A 24,826-nucleotide genomic window follows, 5' to 3' on the forward strand; every position below is an offset into this window, starting at 1 on the left:
GTTGAATAATGACAAAATGATCCTAAGTCTCAACTGAGATTTATCGACACGTGTTAGTCAAGTCAAACAAATGGGTCAATCTAAAAAAAAACCTCTATATTGTTTATTGTAATAAGCAGAACTCTTAAAACCTCAATCAAGAAGTAGTTCAACAACCCAGCCAAAGACCACCGTCACAAAGGCGACCGATCCCAAAACAAACTGAATGAGTTCTGTTCACTAACACAACACACTTCGTGTCCGAACAGAGCAAAATAAACTGTTAGAAAAGTAGGGGAAAAAGTTGGTCACCAATATTAAAGCCACATTTTATCATTTTTAACTTCTTCAGAACTTATTTATATCCTTCATGTAATCCCCCAAAGAATCCATAAATCAAATATAACAAACACAACAAAACAAAACTCAAAAAGGATTATATTCTCTCCAAACACGAGGAAACATGAAAATGGGAAGAGTTCTAGTGTTGCTTACAGTTTTTATGGCTGTGATGTCTTCTACAAGAGTCTCTGCTCAGTCCAGTTGCACAACCGCGTTGATCAGTATGTCTCCCTGCCTCAACTACATAACCGGAAACACTACTTCTCCTTCTCAGCAATGCTGTAGTCAGCTAGGTAATGTAGTCAGGTCTTCTCCTGACTGTTTGTGTCAAGCCCTCAACGGTGGAGGCTCTCAGCTTGGGATCAACGTTAACCAAACACAGGCTCTTGCCTTGCCTCGGGTTTGTAATGTTCAAACTCCTCCTGTCAGTGGCTGTAGCAACGGTACGAAAATTTCAAGAAAATCAAGATTGTTCCAAATCCCCAAAAGTTTTGAATCTTATGAAGTATTATAACATTTTTTAGGTGGTGGTTCTACTGCTGACTCTCCTACAGATTCACCAAACTCTTCAGGTAAATGAAATTAAAAAAAAAAACATGCAATGAAGACACACCAATCTCCGTATATACTATGTTATCTAATGCACTCATTTTGGGAATAGGACCAGTAAATGGATCAAAAACTGTGCCAGTAGGAGAAGGAGATGGATCATCTTCAGATGGAAGCTCTATCAAGATCTCATATCGTCTTCTTACCTTCCTTTCCGTGGCTTCCTACATCGCAATCTTCTTGAAATACTGATTTCTTCTCATCCATGTTTTTCCTGAAACCGATGAAGCTTTTATGCCCCACTCAGATTGCATTTTTTATTTCCCTATTTATTCACATTTCGTTGAGATGTGTAATGTATTCTATCCTCTATGAATTCCTGCTTTAAGGGTATCATGCTCGATCTCTTTACCTTTAATAATAAGCATTATTTTCCAAAACACAAATTTGAAAAACAGAACATTAACTCTCGAGATGTAATCAAAATGTTTTGGGTTCAAAACTCAAGAGCCAGAGATAGTAGATGGTAAAAGTAACTAAAAAGTATCCCAAATGAACGAAGAATTTGTTTCAACTTTCGTATGAATTATAGCATCCCCAACTCAACCATATTCTATTTATGCCTTTAAAATATAGTTCGAATAAAAGAACTCTAACTATATTCTATTTTTTACTTTATAATAAAGTAAAAAATAAGTTTACTCTATAAATAAAATATTTTATTTATTTTTATTTATTATTCTATATTTTATTCAAAATAGAGTAGGGATAGGCGTTCGGATACCCATTTGAGGTTCGGTTCCGGTTTAGTCGGGTTTTGGATTTTCAGGTTTAAAGATTTCAACTCTATTCGGGTATTTCTAAATTCGGGTTCGGGTTTGATCCGAATCTTTGCGGGTTCAGATAACCCATTTAATTTTTTTTTTAAAATTTAAATTCATTGTATACTTTAAATTTCTCAAAATCTATAAACAAAATAATATATCATATATATATTTGAATTGCATATGTCAAAATACATGAAATCAACATATAAATTGGTTTAGTTTGAATATTTGGATTAAAAATCAATATATATTTTAAGTATTTTTGGTGTTTTTAAGTATACTTTAGCTTTTTTATACACGTACTTTTGACTATTTGTATATATTTTGAAGTATTTTGGACAAGTTAAAAATATCTTATATATTTTGAATGTTTTTAATATACATTAAATCTAAAAGAAAATTAATATATATATAGGGAAATAAATCTATTTCGGATATATTCTGGTATCCGAAATACTTCGGTTCGGTCAAGTTCGGTTTCAGTTTTTTAAATACCAAAATTTTGAACCGATTCGGATATTTAATAAATTTCGGTTCGGATTCGGTTCGGTTTTTCAGTTCCGGGTTTTTTGTCCAACCTTAAAATAGAGTATCATTAGAGTAAATATCAATTCTATTATAGAATTATTAAAAAGTAAAATAATCTTTGAAAATGTTTTAGAGATCTTATAATAAGTTTGAACAGAAATAGGCCCAAATAATTAATGGGTATTTATGGCCTATTAGAATCATCTCTTGTTTATTCATATCGTCGTATAGTTAGATTATTTAAAAACAAATTAAACCGTTATTAACTGACAATACAAGTTACATAACCATATAACCATGGAATCACCGAAATTATTCCTTCGGTCGTGTAATCTCTCAGACGCCGAAGACGTTCTTAAATGGGCCGGTGACGATGACGTCACACGTTACCTCCGTTGGGACTCCGTTAAATCTATAGAAGAAGCCCAACAACACATCGTCCAGAAGGCTATATGACTATATCACACCCATGGCGCCGTTCCATCTCTTTGCTTGAGGACGGTCGTCCAATCGGTTGTGTCTCCATCAGGCCTGATTCCGGAGATGGTAGTTGCCGGGCTAACCTCGAATAGGCAGTCTCCAAAGAGTTTTGGGGGCGGGGGATAGCCACTGCAGCGGTAAGGATGGCAGTGGACCAATCTTTCGAGGTTTTTTCCGGCGGTGGTGAGGATACAAGCGGTGGTGGAAGTGGAGAATATAGCATCTCAGAAGGTTTTGGAGAAAGTTGGGTTTGAAAAAGAGGGTTTGCTTAAAAAGTATGGTTTTTGCAAAGGAGTCGTTAGAGATATGTTTTTGTATAGTTTTGTTAAGTATGATAAGTAATATAATAATTAAAGGGAAATAATGGGAATTAATTTGAGCATAAGATCTTGTTTTAGTTGAAATGATATTTTAAGTTTGCAAAGAAAAAGATGATGGAGACAGGTTTACGAGTGATGTTACGGCGAACTTCACCATGTCTCAGGAAGTGGAAGGCTAATAAAACCACTTCAAAAATTCCATGATAAGGATTCGAAAACAGTAAGAGGAAGGGGTCGTCAAAGCCGCGGATACTACCATCCATCTTTTTAGTAATTTCATCTTTCTCTTGTTTCACTAAGCTTATGTATCACAGATCTCCTCTTTTGTAACCTAATGCTTGGTTGATTATGAGACATGTCTCATCGTATTTTTTCAAATTTTCTGGTTGAAAAACTATACAATGTATGTTTCTTTTGTTTTAAATTTGAAAGCTTTTTTACAAAAAAAAAAGAAAAAGATGTTTACGGCAACGAGTGATGGTCCCGTCTGTCTATATGTCCTTATCATGTCATAAGTTGTTTTAAGTCGTGCCATATGAATTATGATCTATGGTGACTCTTCTCTTTAGTTCATTGTACTGAAGAAACTAATATACGAAGATATATAATCTATTACAGAATAGAAAGTGTTTGGCTTATATTATAGATGGGTGTTATGGATTAAAACAAGACGTCGTCATCGTAGTCAGTCGATATGTATATAAATATTTAGGAAGAATACGGAAAAAAGAGTGTGTGAAAAATCTTTGAGAAGTATCAGAGATCACGCATGCGACTTGAACAGAAGCCATGCATAGTGTCGTCAAAATGATAAATGTAATACTACATTTCTTGTCTTATCAAATCTTAAATGTGTCAACTTCTTATTCAACCACTTTCGTATATACATATTATTAGAACATTTTCCATCTACTATCTAGTACATCATCTTTAAACTTTGCATAAACTTGTTGATCAAACAAAACAAAAAACTTTGCATAAACTCGAATTGTTTTTTACATATTCGTTTGCTAGTATCTCTGACTTGAGGTTTGTACTAAGTGATCAGCTGCTATGCATATTATTAGCATCATGTAGGGATTATATGATTCAAGGTTTTAATTGGAAATGGAACAAGTCTTTATAGATTGGTCGCCAATTGTTTTTTATTTAAATCTTTTTATGACTTTCTCAGTTTCATAACAATAGTTGGTACTTAACATCCCTGCAATATCTGAAATTGAACAAAACAGCTAGTCACTCTTCTTGATTTGTGCTTGTCATCAATTCTAAACACCGATATTGAAGCATCGTGAGACATCATCACATCGATATTAAATTGTTAATGGACACGCACACATACATCACGACTTAATTTTGTTACAAACGCATTTTTCAAAGAGAAAATGATAAACACGATTTGAATAAATCCTGGCCAAGGAACCCAACAAAACCACTTCTCGGCTGAAATAGTATTGAGAGAGTTAATGAACGAGGAAGTCCAAATGTATTCGCCTTGTGTGCTCGCTCATCTTCCACAAATATTATGATTTCACTCTTCTCTTATTAAAATTTATTTTTACTTTCTGCGTAAAAGATAGATGATGCGACAGAGAAGCAGTGAATGCTGATGTTAGTTTATGTGGTCCCCGTTTAGTCCACGTGGAAGAACCTCTCTTGGTGCTTTCGGAGGGTTATTTGCTGGGACCTATCTATAATTCTTAAAAGAGTGGACCCTGTCCTGACAACAACAGAAAGATTAGATTCTGATCTCACGGACGGTCACGATGATATATATGATGGATTGTGTTCACAAGTCATGACACGACTCATGAGGCTTCATTAGTTCTCACTTCTCTATTGTGAATTTACACTATTAAAGTCAAATTGATGATTATCATGTTTTTGCAAAAACAAAAACAATGCTTAAATCCATTCATGATTTCTTGTCCCTGTTTTTGATTGGCAATTCAGTTATTTTATTAATTTTGTTATATCAAGTTATATAATGGAGAACACGACATGTATACTAGCAACAGTAATCAATCCGAAAAGATAATATAAACATGTAAGCATATGCGGCAATGTTTCTAATTAATAGAAGTATTGATATTGTAGACTGTAGACACTTCTGACATGGTTTTTTTAAAAACTAACTACACTCTCTCTTAATATTTTTACCAATCATGAAATCATAATCGCTTAAGGATCTGTGATTTAAAAAAGGTATGTTTCTTGAAATTGATATACTAATATGTCCATGAACTTCATGTAAAGTTCGACAAAGGAATAATGTCAAAACGTTTCCGTGTCATAGCAAGTGTGTGATAAAACTATAAATTATTTATCAGTGTGTACAAATGTCCACCTTGCAAAGAGGCTAGCCAGCTAGGAAAGCAAAAGAGATCACTTAAGATTGTGAAATATATTCGTACGTATGATCGTATCTCATTCCATTCCGATGCTGAGTGACCAAGTCCACCCACATTCCCATGCTAACAATATCACCATCATAATCATCACCTAAAAGGTACCAAAAATCATTACACGAAAGGAAAATTTGCATCAAAGATTTTGATTTACAAGATGAAACATCATCTCGATTTGTCTCCCGTTGAGAAAACCACTTGCTTGTTTCATTGATATAATTACTCCTTTCCTGGTTTCGATTTTGTTTGATTTTACTAAAACCCCATACATATTCTTAAGTTATACAACTAACGTTTTGTACCAATGGAACCTAAACACATCGTAATGTAGCGGCCGGTGAAACAAAACCATATATCCATTTCTATTCACTATGTGATTCTTTAGGTTTAATAATAACAAATATATGCAGTTTTAATCAATATAGCATGTTGCTAGTTACATTGTTTGAAATCATCTCAAAATCAAAAGGCCTTGATTAATAGGAAGGAGGTAACACCTATCTGGTTATACTGCGCTCAGACCTGTTTTTATATTTTATATATAAAAGAAAAAAACAATTCCGAAGGGGATCTGATCAACTCGCCGCTGGCTTACCGGAAAACGACGGTGGTGATAGTTTTTTTTTTGGACAAATGATGCTAGGTTACAAGCATGTTTTTAATTAAACAAGTAAATGAAATATGCAAGTAATGAAGTGCAAAACGAGAGTTGCCAACTTCTTCTTTTTTATTTAATTGATAAAGTTCTCTTTTCCACCAATAAGCAGAAAAGATTATGAAAAGAAAACTAAAAAGAAAAAAATCCAAAGGAAATAATGAAAGACGAAAGGGCCAGTAGAAAACGACGTGAGTGGTACCTTGGCACACCAAAAAGCAGAAAATAGATTCATAAATAATGGCAGACAAAATAATAATAATGTAATAAATTAATAAAATTAATGGTGCGAATTTGGGAAACTGCACGAAGTTAAAAGCTTCGAGTGGTTTTCATCTTAATTTCCTCACCCACTGATTTCCATTGTACCTCCCTCTCTATATACTTAGCTTATATATACATTATACATGCTACACAGACTTAGCTATACAAAATAAATACTGATAGATGCATAAAGAGAGTATATATTACTCATACAGGCGTTAGTAAGTGGTGTGTGTGCGTGTCTTAGTGCTCTGTTTCTGGTATGCAACTTCATGGCGAGTTTTGAGGGTTTTTAGATACGGGAGAGAATCAGTGGGGCTGTTTTGTTCTCTTCTTTTCCCTCAGGCCATCGAAACTATAACCCACTAAAGTCACAAACATTAAAAAAAGCAAAAGCAAACGGATCATTTTCTCTCTTTTTATTTATTTTTATTATATTTTCCTGTTTTTGTTTGCTTCTTCTTCCTCCAAACTCTAGCTGAACGTTTCACGTTTACATGCGAGAAAGTCGGGAGTGAAAAAATCCTTTTTTTTTGTTTTCCTTCAAATAACAAAGCTCTCATCTTTTCAGTTACTTTCATTTTGTTTTCTCTTGTACTCTACTTTTCTCTTCACTGTACACTTCATTTTTTTCTCAGCATCATGGAGGCAACAGAACTGCATCACCTTTATTTTCTCTGAAACTTTTCTGATCGTTGAGGTTAGTTTTCATGAAAATATTCTCTTTTTGCAAATTACTAAGACAACTCAGTTCAAAGTTTTGATTTTTTTCTTCTTGAGCAGTGAATTATGCTAAAGAAGAGATCGAGAAGCAAGCAAGCATTAATGGCGGATACGAACCAGAAACAGAGCAAACCCACGCCCAAAACGTTTCCACGCCTCTTCACAGCTTTCACCAGCTTCAAAAGCTTCACTGAAAACGACGCCGTCGCGAGCCCAACCTCAATCCTCGACACCAAACCTTTCTCTGCTTTGAAAAACCCTTTTGTATCCGATAACCCGAAAACCCACGAACCCGAGACCCGACTCAAGCTCGAACCCACAAGAATCGGACTCGCCATTGTCCAAGATGAAAACCCGGTACCCGAATTATTCTCCCGACCAAGATCCGGAACAGTTCTATTCGGGTCACAACTCAGGATCCGGGTCCCGGACTCTCCACGATCCTCGTCGGATTTCGGGACCAAAACGAAAAATTCTCCGGTTTCTCCTCCGCCGGAAGAGACAAAGAAAGCGGGTATCGGGTCGACCCGAATCTTCACGGGCTACTTCTCGACCAGCGAGATGGAACTATCGGAGGACTACACGTGCGTGACGTGTCACGGGCCTAACCCGAAAACGATCCATATATTCGATAACTGTATCGTTGAGAGTCAACCCGGCGTCGTTTTCTTTCGAAGCTCCGACCCGGTTAACGATTCGGATTGTATACCACCCGACAGCTTTCTCAGCAGCTGCTGTAACTGTAAGAAGAATCTTGGACCTCGTGATGACATTTTCATGTACAGGTAAAACTCATATTTTTTACACTTCTTTCATAGTATTACATAAAAATGAATTTAAACTATATAATATTTTTGTATTTGAATTTTACAAAGGTAATTAACAAATTTGTGGTGACTTAATTTTGCAGGGGAGATAGAGCCTTCTGTAGCAGCGAATGCAGGTCTTTGGAGATGATGTCGGAAGAAACTGACAATTAAATAAGCTTACTGATATTAAAAAGATGTCATGATAATGACTAAAATAAATAAGAAATTGTAGTGTTAAGAAAATAATTATGTTTAGATATAAATTTTGTTTAATTGCTTTTCTTGTTTGCTCCGGGCAGAGTTGGTATCTGTATCTATCAGTCAATATATGTGTATTATGTATTATGCGTCTACATGATGCATAGTCATATATATCTTTTACTTTAATCGTTACTTTTAAACATGCAATAATAGTAGAGAGCACAATAAACTAATGCAGCAGTTCAGTAGGCGATGTTCATGACAGAGATGTAATGTAAACATATTTCCTTATGAAAAAACCCATTTCATGTTTCAAACTCTATGTTAAATCTTCTTAGAGCATCTCCAATGGTGCATCAAAATAAGGGAAAACATCAAAAAATGAGGGAAACTCATCTTCAATAGTATATCATTTTGAGGGGAAAAATGAGTATATGAACAGTATTTCATCAAATTTGAGGAAACACTATTCACAACCTCATTTTGATGTCAAACTTTTTTTATTTACATAATGATCCTTTATTTTATGACAATCTTTATTTTATCATAAACAAAACATTAACACTAAACATAACTTTTATAACTTTATACCCAATATGTATATACTGATTAAACTTCTTAAAGTAGAATTACCAATAATTAATTATTAAAGTATAAATTATAATTTATAATTTTATAAATTATACTATATAATTTAAAAAATAAAATAGAAAACAATACCATTGAGATACATAACTAATACAAAGTTAAAAAAAGCACAACAAACTTAATACAACATTTAACAACTCTAAACATAAGACAAACTTAATACAATATTGATGAAAATAACTTAATAATCAGGTAGGTTATTTCCAGATCCACCAAGATCAATAAAATATTGACTGAATGTGGTAGATGCATGAGGAGTTCCTTGATCTTGGTGTTGTGTAGCTCTTTTCTGTAAAATCCGTGTTTGTTCAGCTTGAACATATGCACGAATATTTAAATCTTGAATGGAAGCTAAATCTCGAAGATCAGCATTTTGTTATTGTGCGGTCATGAGGCCACATCCAATCTAACATCATTTTCTATTCCAAACATCATTTCAGAATAAAATATATTTCAATTTCATTCTATTTTGAGATTACTCCATAAAAGAAGTAACTCTAACCATTACTTCATTTTAGAGTTAAACTTTTTTATTTATATGATAGTCTTTTGATTTTTGAATATTTTATTTCATACTTACATATTTAAAAATAATACAATAACATGAAAAGAAATATGATTTTAATAAATGATTATTTAATAATTTTACATAAAAAAGCATAAAATAATAAAAATACCAAAACTAAACATAAAAATATAAAATATAAAATAAATAAACATAAGTGATCTAATAATCCAGTAAATCATTTATGGAACAGAAAAAAATCGGTGAAGTATTATCCAAATGATGAAAATGACCGTTTTAATTTTTTGCTCGATTTAAAAAAAACAAAGATAAAAAAGCTCACTATTCATTATGAATGCATTAGTTGATCATTTTGCAAAAATAATATTCCAGTGCTCATTATTGAACCAAAATATGCTATCTTATATATATATATATGATTATTATAATTTAAATTTTATTGTTTAAGTTAAATAAATTATATTTTTTTTATGATAGTTGTATAAACATAAGATATTTGGGGTTAATTGATAATTTTTATTAGTAAAAAGAGTTACTAATAATTATTAATTAAATAAAAGTGAAATCATTTTGGAATATTCTTTTGAAATAAAAAAATATAGCAATACATTGGATTAAAACCCAATTTCATTTTGGTGTTGCACCATTTTGAGAGAAAAAAATAGAGTAATACATTAAAGATGCTTTAAGACCATCTCAAATCAACATCTATAGTTTACTAGGTGATTTTCTAGTGCTCATGCACGGATATAAATATTTCAAGAGTAAATATATTACAATAATTGATTGCTATTTACTTTTAATTTTAAATTAATTTGTAATTTGTATGCATCATTTATATTAATAATATTAGATTACTTTAATTATACATATGATTTTATATATGTTATATCTAATCAGTTTTGTTATTTTTATAGTCGATTTAGTCATCATTTGGATAAATTGGATTGCATATCTGAATTCAAGTGCAATATTTTTTTATTCTAAATATATTAAAACTTTGATTAATTTCTTATTTCCATTTAGGGGGTTGTTGTCTTAGATATGTAAATATATTTTATTAAGATTATGTATAACTTAAGATATATTGTGCTTAGAATGAAATAAAAATAAACTAAAGTGTCTGATTCCAAATTAAATAAATTAATATAACGATAATATCCTAAAGTCTTATGCATATATATAAATTTTATAAAAGAACTAAATTGTAACAATTGTTTAATATTTTATTTTCATTTTTAATATGTTTTGAGTTGTCCTATGATTAATATTTATAAAATTACTATTCTTATAAAATTATATATTCTTATTGTAGTTAAATCTATGATTTTAGATATAAGTTAGATTAGTCGAGTCGCTCATGTTGTGAGTATACTGAGTTACATATATTCTTTCAAATTCAAATGAATTATAATTATTTTTTATTATAATTAAGTGCAATCAAATAAATTTCATTTACCATTTAAATGTTCATGTATTTTCATAATATTTATCAATTGAAAGTTACATGTATAAGTAGCTGATACATTTTTGGAAGCTCATGAAGACGTACCAATATTTAAAATAAATAAAATGTTTTATAAATTCTAAATAACTTTATGCCTTTGATTTATTGAATGAAAATTGAAATTTATTTTAAATAATCTTAAAAATGAAAATTCAGATTTGCTTTGGTGTTTTGATTATGGTTATATTAAGTTCCACAAACATAAAAAAAAAAATTAAAAGCAAATTTAATATTAAGAAAACAAATAACTTTAATAATGATAAAATATAATATACCTACCTCACTAAACTATTTTGTAACTATTTGATCAAACGATGTTTATTTTAAACTATTTTGTAACTATCTGAACTTTAACTTTTTTCTACAAAATAAGTAAATATCTATACTATAACTAGCTATATATATAGTTTGTTAGGTTGGTTTATACAAAGATATCAAAATTCAACATATAAAAGCCATCTAGGAGATATGGAAGTAACGGAGTAGACAAGTGTATAAATGGTCTTACTTGTTCGTCTAATGTTATTCTCTATGGATTCCTGGCATGGTTTAAAAACAAATCCTCGGCTGTGATGAAATTGGGCATTGCAATTGGTGATGATCTGCTTACTCTTTGGCTTGGTACCTGGTGTATCAATGGGGGGTTTAGCACGTTGCCTTTTCAAATCAGCTGCACGTTACCCTCCTCTTCTTTGATTCACTTCTTTGTCCTTTTCTTTTATGTTATTTTCAATTTCAGCAAATCATTTGTAATGTATTTTTTTCTCTTTTAGTGAAACTTTTTAACAAAAAGATGTAAAAGACAATAACATGTGACAATAAGTGACTGTATTTGTGTTTGAAAAACATTTGAGTATATTAAAGGGCTATTTAATCGGAAGTTATGTTTGTAAATTAACAAGCTACATATTAGAGAGTGGTGTTTTTACTTTCTAAACTTCTATTTTCTATAACAGAGAATGTGGTACAACTTTTAAAGAGAATTTTAGAACCCTTAATCTTTTTTCAGTAAAATACTAATAACATAAGGCTTACAGTCTTACTACTTGATTATCGAGGATGAAGATATCAAATTTGCACCCGATACTAACTGTCAAAGAGTCAAAGACTCAAAGGTAATGAGTTTTTACTGTTGAAATGTATCCACTGTAGAAAATGACGTAGTTGTTATAAAACTAAAACAGGGGTATTTAGGTAAAAAGAAGGAACTCCCTTATCTCTCACTTATTTTTTCTGATCGTCGCCTTTGCACCCATTCATAAAGAAAAGAAAAGAAAAGAAAAGAAAAGAAGAAGAGGAAGACGCAATCTTTTTGTTCTTTTATGGTTTTGGTTCCTTTGAAATCGATCTGTAATCTCATTCTGACTTTTATCTAGAAACCCGACCCGGAAAGCCATGAGAGTCCATCCAATTCTTAACAACAACACATTGATCCACCACCATCATCACCACAACCCGACCCGAGAACCCGGAAAGAATCTCCGTCGCTTACCGCACATCTTCAACCGCGTTCTCGAGCTCCCGTTGAGGTCCGAAGCAGACGTCGCCGTGGAAGAGAACCCCGATTGCTTCAGATTCGTGGCGGAGACGGACGGTCTTCGCGGCGGCGGAGGGGAGATGACGGCGTATATGGTGGAGATCCATCCGGGTATTACCAAGATCGTCGTTAGGACAAATGGGTTGTCTTTGGGTTTGTCGTTGGATGAGTTGGAGCTCGATGTCTGGCGTTTTAGGCTTCCGGAGACGACGAGGCCTGAGCTTGTTACGGTCGCTTGTGTTGATGGGGCTTTGGTTGTTACGGTTCCTAAGATGGTTTCAGAGGAAGATGATGATGGTGGTTTTGGACAAGGTGTGGGAAGTGGGAGGCTACTTCTTGTTTTGTAAAATCGAGCAATGTCTGTTTTGGATTAAGACAGCTTATGTAACGATGGAATTCTAAATATGAATATGTTTTCATTTGAATCTTTGTGAGTTTCTTGATCAAGAAGACAAGTCCTCGTTTTGTTTCATATGAACCTTTCATACAGATTCAGGGACTGTAGCTTAAGATCAACCTTGTCTTTCTTTCAGACAATACTTTTAGTTAACTGCCAACAATGTCGCTTTTCAATGAAATGCTTCATCATTGTTCTGTTATACTTTGGAAAACGAATAGCAAGGAAGATAACCAGTTGCGAGATAACGTTTTGTGTGATTCACCATGTATGGATAAAGATCACATTGTGTATATACATACAACCAAAGCTAAAACATGAATGCACAACAACTAACCAAAACTTGAACAAGACTTGGTGTTATGCAGACTAGCTACATTATTAAGCAGAGAGTCATGAAGAACCAGTCTCCATCAAAAGAGCAATAGTTGTCGCTTACAACTAACTGAAAGTTTCCAAAGTACATCCAACCTTAAAGCATACATAAGCATAAAAACCCCAAAAGCCTAGGAAAGGTTTCAACAAGTCTGCCACAAAAAAAAAAAAAGAAGCCGCTACTTAATAATAATACAACAAGACTCTGGCTAAAAGGTAAGACTGCCAGATTTTGATTTCTTTTAGAGGAAGAAGCCTTTGAGTGGATTGAACTTAGAGAGGATCTCTTCCTCACGCTTCAGAGCATTCTCCTTCTTGCACTCCCACTCAGGCTTCTTCGAGTTCGCCGCTTGAACTTCCTGCACCACTTTAGGAATCGAGTTCGCCACCATCTTCTGTCCGTAGCTCAGATCAACCTTCTCCTTCTCCTTGCTACCTATGTACTTCTTCAGCTCATTCCTTCTCGCTTGAAGCTGAGCCATCTGTTCATCAATCTGGCGGATCGCCTCAGAGTTCTCGTCGACTTCTATCTGGATACTCCCTAGCTTGTGCTTCAGATCGCTGTACTCGTACTTAAGCGAAGCTACTTTGGCTTTGTTGAGCTCCAGCGCAGAGAAGAACCTGTCTGCTTCTTCGATCACAGCTTTGTTCTCCTGAAACACTTCGCTGAACGTTGGAATCTCTTCCATGAGCTTCAGCCTCACTATCTCTTCAGCGGAGAGGTTAGGATCTTTCCTCAGCTTAGTCGCTAACGCCGCTATCTCCGCAGCGTCCTTGGAGGTGAACAGAGTAGGGAAGTCCTTCTCTAGAAGAGACGAGATCTTCATACGAGCTTCAGCCCATTCGTACTCTCTCATTGGAGAGCTTGCCCTTACAAGAACAGAGGACTCTGTTCCAGCATCTTCTGGACCTTGGTGAAGAAGGTTTTCAAGAGAGTTGAGGTAGCTGTCGAACTCTATCGGGTCGACATCGATAGGCTCGTGAGAGACAGCGAGGACACCGTTCATCGGAGAGACGTAGATGTGAGGGATGGAAACGTCTTCCTCCTCAACGTTAACTCTGCGTTTCTTTCTCCTGCCACTAGTGTTTGGTGCACTAGCGGGTCCACCTCCTCCCTCCTCCTCGCTCTGGAGGTTTAACTCCACTGCACCACCGCTCTGCTGGTTCGAAGAGCGTCTCGAAGATTGCCGAGATGGTTTCGGTTTGGTCGAGGATTGAGGTCCAGTGGTAGTGCCAGGAGTTTTTGCGCCTTTCTTCTTCTTGGTGGCTTTAGGTTTCTCTACAACGGATTCAAACGTGGGCATAGGGTTCCTCTTCCTCTGGCTGTATCTGGAGTTTCCTTCTTTATCACTTGGAGCAGCTCCTTCGGTCTTTACTTCCTTTGGTGTCTCCTCAAAGAGAGACGCAGCATCAACTAACAAAAGGAAAAGAAACCAGCTTAGATCAAACCAAGACACCAGAGTTATCATCAATGACTTTACCTTTGTCAGCAGGCTGGAAGAGAGCAGGGATCTTCCAGCTAAAGGAAGCAAAGAAGGCATCAGCATCCATCTCAGGGAAACTCATTTGGATATAACGAGCGAGAGCCGGTTTGCTGGCGAAAGACTTTGGGACATTCCTCTGCTGAAGCCGCTGAGGGAGAATCAAGAACCTGTCTTGATGGAAGCCAAGAGCAGTCACTCTCCTCCCGACTCTCCAAGTCCAAACATCACCGGGGCTAGGCCAGTCAACAGGGGCGTAGGGAGGACCTTGACCGGTTGAAACAGGCGGGATGGGTGGGAGTTGGTTGAGATCGGTTTCACCAGGAGCGAAAGAGGTGTTGTCTACGCTCCTCCTCTTTCCGTTTTCCTTGGGCTCTTGAATGGCCTCTTCTCTGTTGAAACCGTTTTCCCAGAAGTCGTCGAGCTCTTGCTGAGTGGCTTCGGGTTGGTTACCGTTAGGTTCGTTTTCGTGATAAGTTGAGAGCGGGACAGGCTCGGTGTCTTGGTAGGTACTCACTGGAACTGGTTCATTATCAAACCTGCATGTAAAAATTAGCACTAACACATTACACACAATAGACACGCACACAATAGTCAACCCTAAGGACACAACTTTGGCTCAAATCTAATCTTTTAAACTCTTCAAGAACTGTTGGTTCTCATGTCTTGAGCTTCACATTTCAAAGAGGGGGAAGACTGGTCCCAATTGCCGACAAAATTCAGTTCAAAGATACACATTAAATAAAACGAAACAGAGAGAGATAATGGAGAAGACAAAATTACCCAGGAGGAGACTGACCGATGTCTTGCTGCATATTTGTCGGAGAATAAAACGGAGAAGACATGCTGCTACTCAAACCCTAATTTAGCCCTGCACAAACACCAACCCTCAGTCAAGCGAAATACATGATGAAAATCATCGAAAGTTATAAAAGCTTTCGTGTGATTGAGGAAGTAAAACAAACGGTTTTTACAGGCACAGATCTGAAGGCTTCTCAATCTCTCTCCTTCTCTCCTTTTGCTCTTTGATGGATTTATTTTTAACTCTCTCTCTCTCTCTTTGGAGATGTGGTTAGTCTTCAAGCTGAAGTGGATCGAATCAAATTATGATAATTGACAATTATACCCTTGATATAGTTCCCTTTCTTTTTCTTTTTTTTTTTTTACTGTAATGGACCAAGTTTTGGTCAAGTTTAACTTTTTGTTACCGGTTTACTTTATTCACACTCGCGCGGATTAAAACGATATCTCATACTTATAATTAATGTAATTTTGTATTTACACATCAAAATGCAAAACATCTTGTTCAATTAGTATCTAATCTACACTTAATAAATTAGATATTAATATTGTTATGTATTAAGAGATTTTCCAGTAGATTCACTACGTGGATGCTCTTTCCCACTTAAATAGAAATACATATGGATATGTCAATCCTTTGGAAAAAAAGTAAATTAAAATATAATTTGCAAAATAAAAGGCCATTTTTTTTCTTCCAATCAAATTATAGATACCTTAAGTCACATCCAATGTTCAAAACTAATGTTGTGTGTTTTTGTTAGTTTTATTGATTTTTCCAAAATTCAAAGAGCTACATGTTGACCACAAAATTATTAGAAAATATTTGAAATAACTAAAATGATCAAATTGATATCTCATTGAGTCATATTTGAATCTGGAGAGTTTTATGCTCATCGTTGAGGCTGCAGCACCTTGTTGGCATTACATAGACAAGTGTTGGGTGGTACACAATGAATTCTGCTTATTCAGAGTCGGAGCAGCTTAGTGATAAAGGTGCCTATATACATTTCACCTATAATTAAGAGCAAGTATAAGCAAGACAGACTCTAATGATGTTACATATCCAAGAAAATTGGCTAGGAGTCTCACACACTATACTAAAAAAAAGCTGACGCATCAAGTCATGTTTATTCACTACAATGATGATTTTGAATCTACTGATGTTTCTTATCCAGAGGCTTTCTCGCAACGATCACTTGCATATTCCAAGCTCTCTTCTCAGAAAAAAGTTAATTTCCTACGGGGTTACAGCTAATCATCTTGTTGCTAAGACCAATTGGAGACTGCAAATTTTGAGCTTCGTATAACTTTGACTAGAATCCTCATCTATGATACCCCCTATCTAAGCCGGCCCTGGCTTTGATGCCAACTAATTTCTTGGAGATTAGCATGGCAATTTTTCTTATAAAGATTGAGGAAAAACTTGTCCGAAAGGGGTAATGATAGGTGGATGTGTAAGGAGTGACTAAAGAGATTTTTGGAGGTATAGAGGATGAGCCGGCAAAAGAGAACAGATACAATGAATTACTCTTGATGAATGTACGTGAATGGAATAGATGACATGAAATCGTTTTGATGAATTGTTAGGCTTTGCCATGTCAACGGTTTCTTCACAAAATGATTCAAACCCTCTTCCATCACAACGTATGTTATTGAACTAACGAGATGATGTATTGGCTAGTTTAAAATGCCGAAAGGCAACTCAAGGCGAGAAAGTGGTCGACAAGCGGTCGTGTATGCTTCATCAAAAAGGTAAGCAAAACTCTATGTACTCATGATAAGAACTGATAGCTTTAAAGAGACACCAGAAAGCGGTCGTTTATGCTAGAAACCAGAAACACCAAATCCACTTTAATTTAATCCAAAACTTCAAAATATTTGCAAAATATAAAGTTTAATTAGCAAGAACACCAAGTAAAATACCAACTAAAAATACCAAATTCAAAACCAAACCAAAACAAGAATTCCTAAAACTCTATTAGTCAGATTCAAAACCATAATTAATTCTCTTCAAACTCCGACTTTTTGTCGTAGCCAAGGTCTTCCTTGTCTAAACACCCTTCATGTCATCATCTTCATCAACCAAGGTTAATTGAGAAGGATATACTCTTCTCCACAGAAAATATTGATACTACATCGGTTGGAATCAAAACGGGTTTATGTACTATTTTCAAACAAACCAATTGGTTTATATACTTGCAACAAAGCCTCACCACGAGTGCTTTAGGAAGAAGAAAAAAAACACAAAAGCGAGCGAAGGCGAGCACATTGTGTACCTCGCCTGGCCGTGGGTGGTGAGGTGATGAGGCCATTGGTATGTAAATCTTTTGTCTCAAAGTGGCAAACAAACACGTTCTAGTATAAGGCTGAACTGAAATCAATAAAATATTTATAAATGAACGCCAAAGCTAACAAGTGAGCAAAAGATGCAAGAAGATAGAGTGCCAAAGAGTTCCTTTTTGAGAACTGAGATATTGTTCAAGATGATAATTAAATTTCATGGCTTAGCAGAAACTGCGACGATTATACAAAAATATAATGAGACACAGAGACGGGGGAATAAATATCAGGAGAGATCACTTGTGTCACAAGGTAACTCACCTCGTCTTCCACCCACGACCTCGGTTTCTACAAAGACTGCTAAAATCAGTACACTCTATCTCCCACCCGTCCCATTCTTCAAACGCGGAGTTCATGTCATCAATCTCTTGTTGTAACTGGGCGTGATAATCCTCCCACGTTTCACTATCACCTCCTCCGCTACGTTCATCCCATCTTCTACGAGGACTTTTACCAAAAACATCTGATTCAATACCTTGCTGGATTTGAACCAAACTTGGAACATAATTGAAAATATGAGGACGTAATAAATACGTTGCTTTAAAAGCGATTTCTGTGTAATATTTATCTTCCTCTCCCAAAGTGCACACCACGTTCCTGTCCTCCCTAAAATATGAACTACAACACAAGGCCACTTTCTTATGCTCGTCAATTAAAAGACTCGTGTAAACATCAAAACCATAGTCCACTTCAAAGGATTTGCTCCATGACAAATCTGCTTCACAATTAGTATTGGTCACCCACATCTCCATCGTTGATGAACCTATTATACAACGCAACACTGAGAGTTCTTCTCTAACAACTGATAGAGCCGTATATATACAGTCATGAGACGGGAGAGGAAAACACAAACGTATAAATCTCTCTCTCGTAAAATCAAAACTGAGCAAGTAGTCGGAGTCTTTGTCATCATAAGCATTCCAGTAAGCATTTCCCTTCAAAGCCACGCCATGGGATCTTATTACAAAGCAGTTGGGAGCATTAACAACTCTCCACGCATTAGAGTTGAAGTCGTAGATTTCAAATCCATCAACTAGGTCGCCTCCTGTTTTGTCAAATCCCCAAAACATCAAGATTTTGTAGCTTCGGAAAAATTGATTATTTTCGTATCCTAAAGCAAATTTGGTCTTTCTCCCATTAAATTGTCCAAACCGTGGTATCCACCGTCGGAAACACAGGCAACCATCGTTTTGTTTGATCCACGTAGTTTCCCCTAAACAAGGATTCCAAACCACAAGTTCATCCTCCCCGGTGGTGCATAACAACAAACCATCGCAGTGAAAAACTGTGTCTATATAAACCTTTTCTGAATTATTCGAATAATTTAGGCTAAGTTCATCGCTAAATTCAATAGACGGAGGAACAGCGTTCAGATCTACGCTCGTCGGATAAAGCCTACATCCCTCCAATATGAGAACATGAAGCTGCTTTGGAACGTTACAAAGGTGCTTCTCGATGAACCTGTTGTCTTTGAATAAAGCGTTCCATTTTTTGCAAGTAGATCTCAGCCGTTTCAGAGATGTGGCCGGAATCCTAGAGAGTATTTCTTCTACCAAATCTGCCGGAAGATTCGACATCCTTGTTTCCCTCTCTTTTGGAAGCTATCCCTGCCCAAGGGAAAATGAAGGGTTTGAAGGAAGACGAGAACAACTCAATGGGGGCTATCTAGAGAAATAGAAATTAGGGTTTTGAGTTTTAAAGTTTCCACTGAACCAACCTTATTTTTTTATACGGACAAAAAAAAAATGATTTCCCCTATATTTTTTTCCTTTCCTCTTGTTTATCACTAATCATTAAGCCGACAATATTTTTTTCATATATTCCACATTGATATAATGTTTCCTTTCCTCTTGTTTATTAATCATTAAATCGACAATAATTTGCTCACTCGGCGGTTCTCTTAAGCCACCACCGCTTCCAGATTAGCTAGCCATTGCTTCTGTCCTAGTATGAAAAAAAAAACAGTCCAAGGAATCAGCAATTGCTTTTGCTTGATATTAGAAAGTTGAAGAAGAGAGAACAAATCAATCGTTGTCTACTTGTCTTGTTGTATACCTCAGACTTTTGACCCTCGATCAAGTTTTCAAACCAAAGATCTTTCGAAAACAAAACCAGTGTTGTTGGCATGTTGCTATGTAGACTAATTTCAGATTATCGTTGGCCAGAGACAGATGTGGGTATAGACAACAAAAAGGAGACGAACATCCAAAAAATATCAGAATTTTGGTCGTACTCGCCGCTTATATCGTACCAATCCAAAAACATCAAAATTTTGTAGCAGCGGCAAGATTGGTTGTTTCCGTATCCTAAAGTAAACATAGCCTTTCGACGGAAACACTTGCAACCATCGTTGTGTTTGATCCACCTTGTTTCCCCTAAACAAGGGCTCCAAACTACGAGTTCACCCTCCGTGGTGGTGCATAACAACAAACCATCGCAGTGAATAACTCTAACTGTATCGGCAACTTTTGAATTGTTAAAATGCTTTAGGCTAAGTGCATCGCTAAATTCAATAGATGGAGGAACAAAGTTCAGATCTACACTCGTCAAATAAAGCCTACGTTCTTTCAACATGAGAACTTGAGATTGCTTTGGAGCATTACCAAGGGTTCTCGGTGAATCTTTGGTCTTGGAATAAAGTGTTCCATAGTTTGCAAATAGATCTACATGTGGCCACTGGTGGGATTTACATGGAGTGATCACCAGCCTTCCTGGATGCCTCAGCGGGCTCTCCGGCTAAGCTCTGGTGGAAGGTCATTGGCGTTAGTCAGATCCTCTCGAAGCTCTGGATACCACGATCATCAAAAAAAAAGATTTACATCGCCTCAGAGATGCGGCTGGAACCATAGATAGTATTTCTTCTACTAACTCTACGGGAAGATGAGACATCGTCATTGTTTCTCTTGTGGATTCGATCCCAAAGGAAGAATAAGGGTTTTGTATCTCCCAAGGAAGACCAGAACAACCCAAAGGGAAGAGAGCTATCTAAGGAGAAATTAGGGTTTTGAGTTTTTCACACTTGTGGATGAACCTATATTGTATATTGTCTTGTATACTCATTTTGTTTCATATTAAATGTCACTTTAGATTTAGGCACACAGATTAAGAAAAAATTTAATTTTGCATATTTTATATATAAAAACATCATTACCTATACACCTAAACATATTTCAACTAATAGAAAAATAAACTGGAAAATAAAATTAATAAATTATGCAAGCTAAAACGATACTTATTTTGCAACGAAACATTTTTTCTATAACGACACTCAATATGAAACGAATGGAGTATTACACATGTAACGATTAAACTCCTTTTCCGCTGGGGATTCAGTTTATTGAATTTTTCTTTCCAGTTTACTTTTTTTTTAAAGGAAATTGAAACATGTGTAAACATCAATTTTTGTATTGACTATAAAACCCAATGTTTTAAAAACTAGACCAGACATTAATCGACATTGTAATTCGGTCAATGGTCAGGCATTTCCAACCAGAGTTTAAATTTTTTATTTAAATAAATAGTATATATTTAACTATATAATCTCATATATATTAACTGATAAGCATTACAATATTTGAGGTAACCACGTATCATCACTACGAAGATTCTTACAATCCTTAAAAAATTAGGTTGGTCCATCTAAACTTATATTATATTTTTTTAAATAACTATTAAATTGATTAATATTGTACAAAAAATATTATTCTTTAAATAAAAGTTACAGAATTACCTAATATGATTAACATATAAATGACAATTAATGTTTGTCCAAAAAAAATGACAATTAATGATTTTGAATAATAAAGATTTGATAACATTTTTTTTATTCAAATATGACTCAAAATTTGAAGTCAAACACAAAAATGACTCATGCTTTTTTTTGAAACTTTAATTTGCCACATTCATTCTAGAAGTTTGAGTTATTTACGAAAATGTCATTGTTAATTTTTTTTCTTTTATTAAAAAATGAGTGTTTTACACATTCATCCTCATCTTCCTCATTTATTTACAACATTGTCATTGTCATCAAAACACCAACCATCATGAACAACCAAGCTCTAAATACACCTAAAATCAACATATATACATCTTCATATTCTCATTTTTACACACATAAATCATTTTCCTTTCACTTTATCTCTTATTTCATCCAAAAAATTATAACTTTTTTATTCCAAAAACTATAAGCTTATTAGAATTACTCAAGTTCATGATTCATAGTCAAGAACGAGTAAGTAACTTCCATTAAGAAGTTATGTGTACTTGTAAAACTAAACATGAATTTCACTGGATCTAAAAATGACATAATAAAATATAACAATGTATTAGTTAGGGATAAAAATAAAATTTCTTAATTTTCATAATCTGTGTGAAAAAACTAGAACGACATATAAATGTAACGGATGGAGTAATATTTTGTATTATTTTTTCTTTTCCTAATAAGTAATATTTTATATTAATTATTATTTCAACTTCAAAACAAAATAATTAAGTATAGTGAAATTAAAAACTAAAAGATCACTAGTCAAGTTTTTCTAAAAACTAAAACTACAACAAAATCAAAAACCAAATATTTAAAATAATGTTTTATTAATTTTCAAACCAAAAAATAAAAACTAAAACCACCATTTGTGTTTCCCTAAAAGCTAAAATGTACTACAAAATCAAAAACTAAAAGTTCAAATTCAAAACCTAAAAACCAAAAACTAAAATCTAAAATCTAAAATCTAAAAACCATCCAAACAATAATCACCTTAGTTTAGTCTGGTTTGTGTTTTGTAAAGTTGAGATGTTGATTGTTTTTGGTTTTTGGTTTTAGTTTTTCAAAATTCTGTTTTATGCCATTCAAGATTTTGACAAAGTAGTTTTCCTACAAAATAGGGAATCTGGTTTTTGAGTTCTTAATAATTTTTCAATAGGAAACCAGAATCTGTTTTTTGTGATGATTGTTTTAGTAGTTTTTAGTTTTAGTTGTTTTTAAATTTTGATTTTTAAATTTTATATTTTTTTTTTATTTCCAGGCTTTTGGTTTTGATTTTCAACTTTTGGTTTTGATTTTTGGTTTTGCTGTATTTTTTAGTTTTTCAAAAAAACAAATTAGTACATTACTTTAAAATAATACAGCAAAATATTTAGAATTTACCATTGAAATTTATAAAAATATTGTGATTATTGTTTTAAAATAAAATACAGTAAATGTTTTCAAGTATTATACTTTTTATTAAAAGAATACATCATATTCAAATATAAATCATAAAATATATATAAATTACATAAAAATAAAAATATTTAAAAATTTGAAACTACTAAGAAAATTTTCTTATATAAATTAATTTTAATTCTTAGAACTTGAATAGCAAAATTTTTTCTCATATAAATAATTATTTTCTGCATGTTTGTTAGTTATATGATCTTGATTGGATGAAAAATGTTTTTCAAAAAACTAATAATTATTAAAATATGGAAAATATATATATTTTACAATTTTGTCAAAATTTGTATTTTGATAAATAATATAATTTACTAAAAGGATAAATTATAAAAAAAAATATTATGAATAGTAAAAATTGTTTATAAAATAAGAATACGTTCACTTTGGAACATCTCTATAATATTATTTGAGAAGTCATTTTCATACGTGTCGCTTTCACGTTAATTCTTAAAGTGGTCAATTACAAACATAACCTTAATGAATTATAAATTATACATAATTGACATTATTAAGATTATTTATATTTTCTTTTTGATTGATAAATTTCTAATTGGGCTTTTCACTTTATTTCCTTTTTCTTTTAATTTTCCTTACAAAACTCATATAAATAATAAAAAGGAAATATCTATAATAATTATAACATTTATATATATAATAACTAATTTTAGTTTTAGTTTTATTTCTTTTCATATTTTCAAAAACAACATAAGTAAAAAAGTAAATATCTATAAGTTTTAAAATATATAGTTTTTTAGACACAAAACATAGGTTCATAAAAATAGTATAGATCATTTTCTTTGAAAAGAAAACAATAGATTTTCATACCTCAAACTTAAAACTAAAGTATATGCAACAAAATTAATCAATTTAAACGTAATTAGAATAAACAATATTTTTTTTTAATTTAGACAAATATATAAAACTAAATATACTTAAACAATGAGCAAGTGAATTGATCATGATTCATATACTCAAAATCAAAACCCATTTAAGTCAGCGACATATTATTACTTAAAATAGTGTTATATTTATTTTGTATCCATGTAAATTACAAACGATTCAAAACTAATAATCAAGTAACAATATATTAATGAGTTATTACGATTTAGTTTGGTTAAAAATATTTATTTACATGTATAAATTTCAAAATATTACTTATTATGTTCACTTATGCAACTTCGGACTAACAATACTGTTTTATTTGTTTCCTAAAATAACATATATTAAATTAGGCATAATTTTATGAAAATATATTATGAATAAAAGACAATAAATCAAATTAAATGCAGCTAATAAATTTAATCAGATTTAAATTTTTCAGAACACTAAACATTAATCTATAGTTGAGATGAAAACAAAAAATCTCATAAATCCGAAAAATAATTGATCAAATTATGTGTAAGCAAAATAAGGTATTTTTTAAACCCATTTTCCATACATATAAATTACAAAAAAAAATTAAAACTTAATAAAAAATATCTTACAAATATTTTAAATTATATTTTTAAAATACTCATTTCCGTGCATGAGCACGGGAGAATCACCTAGTATACATTTAATCAATGTTGATACATGCTACATTAATATTAACAAAAAGCTAAGAAAAATAAGAAGCTACTCTAAAATATAATCATATAATATCTGTAAATTATACCCAAAAAAATTAAAAATTAAAAACCAAAAATTAAAAATAAAAATCTAAAAACTAAAAGCCAAAAACCAAAAACTAAAACCAAAATAAAATAATATATTTTTTAAATTGAATGGCTATTTTTAATACAGTATAACGTATTAACTAACATTATTCAATAATTTTATTTATAGAAATTAATAACTAAATGTTTAAAATTAACGAATATTGTTAGATTTCAGAGTTTAGGTATTGCTAATTAAAAAACAGTAAATGTAAAAAATAAT

The 24,826-nt window shown here is 33.2% G+C and overlaps 5 protein-coding genes and 1 pseudogene across 6 annotated transcripts; 4 read left to right on the forward strand and 2 right to left on the reverse strand.

Annotated features, from left to right (window-relative positions):
* The first annotated feature begins 351 nt into the window (after positions 1–351).
* LOC106378897 (non-specific lipid transfer protein GPI-anchored 5-like) lies at positions 352–1,310 on the forward strand. The gene is made up of 3 exons (XM_013818949.3): positions 352–764; positions 846–893; positions 983–1,310. The coding sequence occupies exons 1-3, from the start codon at positions 443–445 to the stop codon at positions 1,120–1,122; spliced, it is 510 nt and encodes a 169-aa protein (XP_013674403.1). The 5' UTR covers positions 352–442; the 3' UTR covers positions 1,123–1,310.
* Positions 1,311–2,166: 856 nt separating this feature from the next.
* On the forward strand, positions 2,167–3,511 carry LOC106378890 (annotated as a pseudogene).
* A 2,920-nt stretch (positions 3,512–6,431) lies between these two features.
* LOC106453995 (FCS-Like Zinc finger 8) lies at positions 6,432–8,271 on the forward strand. Its single transcript, XM_013896189.3, has 4 exons — positions 6,432–6,612; positions 6,991–7,052; positions 7,136–7,860; positions 7,986–8,271. Exons 3-4 carry the CDS (start codon positions 7,142–7,144, stop codon positions 8,053–8,055), a joined length of 789 nt encoding a protein of 262 aa, XP_013751643.1. The 5' UTR covers positions 6,432–6,612; positions 6,991–7,052; positions 7,136–7,141; the 3' UTR covers positions 8,056–8,271.
* A 3,701-nt stretch (positions 8,272–11,972) lies between these two features.
* Positions 11,973–12,730, forward strand: LOC106453984. The gene has a single exon (XM_013896175.3). It carries the CDS (start codon positions 12,162–12,164, stop codon positions 12,648–12,650), a length of 489 nt encoding a protein of 162 aa, XP_013751629.1. The 5' UTR covers positions 11,973–12,161; the 3' UTR covers positions 12,651–12,730.
* Positions 12,731–13,096: 366 nt separating this feature from the next.
* On the reverse strand, positions 13,097–15,664 carry LOC106453972. 2 transcript variants are annotated; one of them, XM_013896161.3, is made up of 4 exons: positions 15,531–15,664; positions 15,340–15,427; positions 14,557–15,095; positions 13,097–14,489 (listed from the first exon to the last, which is right to left on the reverse strand). In XM_013896161.3, the coding sequence occupies exons 2-4, from the start codon at positions 15,399–15,401 to the stop codon at positions 13,318–13,320; spliced, it is 1,773 nt and encodes a 590-aa protein (XP_013751615.2). In that variant the 5' UTR covers positions 15,402–15,427; positions 15,531–15,664; the 3' UTR covers positions 13,097–13,317. The 2 variants fall into 2 exon arrangements, with proteins under 2 accessions (XP_013751615.2, XP_013751622.2); XM_013896168.3 differs by having other exon boundaries at positions 15,522–15,611.
* Positions 15,665–15,860: 196 nt separating this feature from the next.
* LOC106365189 (putative F-box/kelch-repeat protein At3g22730) lies at positions 15,861–20,364 on the reverse strand. The gene has a single exon (XM_013804640.3). The coding sequence runs from the start codon at positions 19,272–19,274 to the stop codon at positions 17,955–17,957; it is 1,320 nt and encodes a 439-aa protein (XP_013660094.1). The 5' UTR covers positions 19,275–20,364; the 3' UTR covers positions 15,861–17,954.
* Positions 20,365–24,826: the final 4,462 nt, after the last annotated feature.

The sequence above is a fragment of the Brassica napus genome, chromosome A1, assembly GCF_020379485.1.
Source record: "Brassica napus cultivar Da-Ae chromosome A1, Da-Ae, whole genome shotgun sequence".
Taxonomy (NCBI): domain Eukaryota; kingdom Viridiplantae; phylum Streptophyta; class Magnoliopsida; order Brassicales; family Brassicaceae; genus Brassica; species Brassica napus.

Excerpts from the sequence above, each read along its gene's own strand:
- LOC106453984 (XM_013896175.3), top strand. The coding sequence starts at position 12,162 with ATGAGAGTCCATCCAATTCTTAACAACAACACATTGATCCACCACCAT.
- LOC106365189 (XM_013804640.3), bottom strand. The coding sequence starts at position 19,274 with ATGTCGAATCTTCCGGCAGATTTGGTAGAAGAAATACTCTCTAGGATT.
- LOC106453995 (XM_013896189.3), top strand. The coding sequence starts at position 7,142 with ATGCTAAAGAAGAGATCGAGAAGCAAGCAAGCATTAATGGCGGATACG. Across the intron at positions 7,861-7,985 it reads GATGACATTTTCATGTACAG|GGGAGATAGAGCCTTCTGTA; the intron begins GTAAAACTCATA and ends TTAATTTTGCAG.
- LOC106378897 (XM_013818949.3), top strand. The coding sequence starts at position 443 with ATGAAAATGGGAAGAGTTCTAGTGTTGCTTACAGTTTTTATGGCTGTG. Across the intron at positions 765-845 it reads TGTCAGTGGCTGTAGCAACG|GTGGTGGTTCTACTGCTGAC; the intron begins GTACGAAAATTT and ends AACATTTTTTAG. Across the intron at positions 894-982 it reads AGATTCACCAAACTCTTCAG|GACCAGTAAATGGATCAAAA; the intron begins GTAAATGAAATT and ends TTTTGGGAATAG.
- LOC106453972 (XM_013896161.3), bottom strand. The coding sequence starts at position 15,401 with ATGTCTTCTCCGTTTTATTCTCCGACAAATATGCAGCAAGACATCGGT. Across the intron at positions 15,096-15,339 it reads ATCGGTCAGTCTCCTCCTGG|GTTTGATAATGAACCAGTTC; the intron begins GTAATTTTGTCT and ends TTTTACATGCAG. Across the intron at positions 14,490-14,556 it reads CTTCCAGCCTGCTGACAAAG|TTGATGCTGCGTCTCTCTTT; the intron begins GTAAAGTCATTG and ends TCCTTTTGTTAG.